Below are 3,362 nucleotides of genomic sequence, written 5' to 3'. Positions count from 1 at the left end.
TATGCACTGCTGCCCAGGACAACAGCCACCCACGCCTCTGTGACAAGAGGACTGAGACCTGAACGGTAACTGATCCAACCTCACAAGTAGCTGGTGGTACAGCACTGTGCAGCCCCGAGAGCAGCCACTAGGAAGGAAAACAGGTGCAGGTGGGAGTAAATGTAATAAAAGTCAAAACATCTGAGAGGCCCTGGTGGCATAGTGATTAAGTGTTCGGCTAACCAAAAGGTCAGCAGTTTGAATCCACCATTCGCTCCTTGGAAATCCTATAGAGTAGTTCTACTCTGTCCTATAGAGTTGATATAACTCAGAAGCGACTGGACGACAATGGGTTTTCACAAGAGAATCAGAACAAGAAAAAATTCTGGAAAATACCATTTTAATACTTAAGAAGTCCTATAACAAAAGGTTACCCGTCCTTTAGAAATGGACTTTATGTATAAAACACGAATATAAATTTACTTTAGCATGACATAAAAGCAACATACAATACTCTGCAAAACACACCAATTATTGGCGGTCTAGTTTACGCTATGTTCACCTGACTTCACTTGAGACGTGAATAACATGACTAACACGGAACAAAAGGCAGAACACGCGCACACCCGCGTGGCACACACAGGGCGGCGGAGGGCTGGGGCGCCTCACAGAACACGCGCCCCGTTTCTACGCCCTTGGAGCGGCTTTTCCTTCTCACTAGTCTCCACACCGCATCCGTGGGAAGTTAAAGTGAGCTCAGGGAGGAAACGTGCCACGGTTCGTCAGGGCTGGGTGGCTTGTCTTTGCTTCCACAGTCTGTTCTTTTTTCTTTAACCACGTGTGTTACTGTTTTACTCCAACAGGCGCAGCGAGAATAACGTTGAGGCTGTTCTTCATAAAGGGACACACGACCTGAATGACAGACATTGGAAACATCTGAACACACCAGGCACAACAGACCACCTGTCCTTCAGCGCGCGTGAAGCCGCGTGACGATGACCTCGCAGCACGGGGTTGTGGCCTCCGGGTTGGTGCCGTCTCTGAGAGAGGTCACAGGGTGGAGGGTGCTTGGAGGAACGTGATGTCCCGCCTGGGTGGGAGGGCACTGAGCAGGTCCTGGCCGGGGTCCCAGGCACAGTGTTTCCGTGGGAGCGCTGCTGGGGGAGGGAGCCAGCACTGAGGATCACACGTGAGCAGAAAGCTTCTTTCTCTCTTCAAACTGTCTGTCTACCGCCAGGGACAGGGCCTGGAGGAATCCCTCTATCGTGACGGTGGGGGCCTGGAAGGGACACAGAAATCACAGATGGCCCGACCTGGGCTGGGCTGCCCCGACCCGCACACACTGTGAGGGGAGTTGGTGGCGGGTTAGTGAAGGGGGGTCTGTCAGTGAGGGCCACTCCGGCTGCACACAGAGCAAGGGAGGAGTCAGCTACACGTGAACTAAGCAGTGAAGGTATGTGCACACATGTGGGAGCATGTGCATGCATGCATGTGGAGGAATGTGCAGGCGTGTGTTTATGTGGGTATGTGTGTGCAGTCAGAGACAGGCAGCCAGCCACCGTCCCCCAGAGGACTCGGCCCCCCAAGGCTCCAAGGTCAGCCGCTGTGCCGGGGCCTGCAGACCCTCCCCACCAGGAGCCGGCTGCAGGGTGTGACAGGGCGCTGTCCCAGCAGCGGTGACGACGCAGGGGCAGGCCTCACCTGCACATACAGCGCGTGGGCCAGGAAAGGCAGCTTCCGCAGGACCCGGCCACTGAGCCCTTCGCTCTTCCTGTTTGGAAACAACCGCAGTCAGGGAGTGGACCACGTGGACGGCCCGCACACCTCAGGACGCATCTGGTCAGTGTGGAAGCAAGTGTGGCAGCTGTCTGGCAGTGCCTGCAAAGTCTTTGCTCACAGGGCGTCTGTCCACATCCCCTGGGCCCCACACGCAGTTTCCACGTAACAGAGGGCGAGATCCACTGACAGCCTGATGGTGCTGACTGTCTCCCCACAGAACCCCTGGAAGAGGACGCACTGAGCAGCTATGCAGGCACCATTGCACCCGATGCAGTGTCCCCAGATGGGCCCAGTGACCGGGTGTCAAACTTGCCGGGAGGCTGGGTGCCACGTGGGGCAAACCCAGCAGGAGTGGCCTGTGCCCCTGGAGCCCAGCAGAAGGGGGTGCTTGGCCTGTGGGTGACCTGAGTCCCTGCCTCACCTGCACCCCTTCCCTCCAGCTACCCCTCTGCTTCTCTCGTGCGTCCACTGCTCAGGAAACCCCACGCCAGCCCCCAGCCCCACAGCCCCTCCCTGAGGCTCTATAGCATCTCTGACTCTGATGCGCTGTTGGCACAGCTCAGTCAGTGCACACAGACGGCCTGCTCAGCAGGAACCTGGACGAGTGAAGGAATGAATGAGCCAACGGACGGACTCCCTGAATCACCGGGCTGGGTATAGTCTCTGGACTGCCCCCGTGCCACCCACCTCAGCCCACATCTGCCTCCAACAGATAGTCACAGATGTCTTACATGCCGCCCCTCCCCCTCTCTCATGTTCACAGCCCCCCATGGCCCCCACCCGCGTGTCACTGTGTCTCCTCTGCTTGGTGAGGCCCCCAGGCCCCGCCCACACATCACTGCGTCTCCTCTGCTTGGTGAGACCCCTAGCCCCCGCCCACACATCACTGCGTCTCCTCTGCTTGGTGAGGCCCCCAGCCCCCACCCACACATCACTGCATCTCCTCTGCTTGGTGAGACACTCCCAGACACCCGCTGTGCCCTCCCAGCTCCTCTGTGACCACCCGGCTCCTAGCAGCCTGCAACGCCTGCTCACTCCCCGCCTTCCCTTCTGTTCCCCTATCAGGAAAGGCACCCCCTCTCTTGGCCTGGCCCCTAGGAGCCCCCTCACCACAGACTCTCTAAGGCAGGCTGTTCTCTCAGCGCCCCCCACACCCAAGCACCAACACAAGCCCTGCAGTCACTTACAGTTACATGGTCTACACTGCTCCTCGCTCATCTCTAGATACCACCGTTTAAGAAGCCGTTTCTGTTATCGACCTCTGTCCTCCAGCCCTCCCCTAGATCCTCAGGCCGTGGGGGGCCATGCCTGTCCTTGAACCCCAAGCCTCCCAGGCGGGGTTTCACGGCTCAAAAGGGGGTCAGTCACCTTGAGATCTCGCTCAGCAGGAGGCTCAGCCTAGACACGTTGTTCTCGATGAAGCCGATCATCTCCAGCTCCCGCAGGGTCAGCAGCTGCTGGCGAGGGTAGATGATCTGACACTAGAGCAGACACACACGGTTATGGGGACGTTTCTCAGGACAGACATCCACGGTTATGGGGATGCCCACGGGGGGGTCTCGGGACAGACACGCACGGTTACAGGAACGTCCACAGAGGGGTCT

The 3,362-nt window shown here is 58.0% G+C and overlaps 1 protein-coding gene across 1 annotated transcript in view; it reads right to left on the bottom strand.

Moving 5' to 3' along the window:
- Window positions 1-990: 990 nt before the first annotated feature.
- TRIP13 (thyroid hormone receptor interactor 13) overlaps window positions 991-3,362 on the bottom strand; it is a 21,056-nt gene continuing 18,684 nt past the window's right edge. The window contains exons 9-11 of the mRNA XM_012556639.2: window positions 3,127-3,239; window positions 1,681-1,750; window positions 991-1,258 (exon numbers count right to left, since the gene is read on the bottom strand). Coding sequence (XP_012412093.1) covers window positions 1,163-1,258; window positions 1,681-1,750; window positions 3,127-3,239 — 279 coding nt within the window. The 3' untranslated portion in view covers window positions 991-1,162. The remainder of the gene's footprint in view (window positions 1,259-1,680; window positions 1,751-3,126; window positions 3,240-3,362) is intronic.

This window comes from Trichechus manatus, unplaced genomic scaffold (genome assembly GCF_000243295.1).
Source record: "Trichechus manatus latirostris isolate Lorelei unplaced genomic scaffold, TriManLat1.0 scaffold00072, whole genome shotgun sequence".
Lineage (NCBI taxonomy): Eukaryota > Metazoa > Chordata > Mammalia > Sirenia > Trichechidae > Trichechus > Trichechus manatus.
This window is presented reverse-complemented; position numbering and strand designations above follow the sequence as displayed.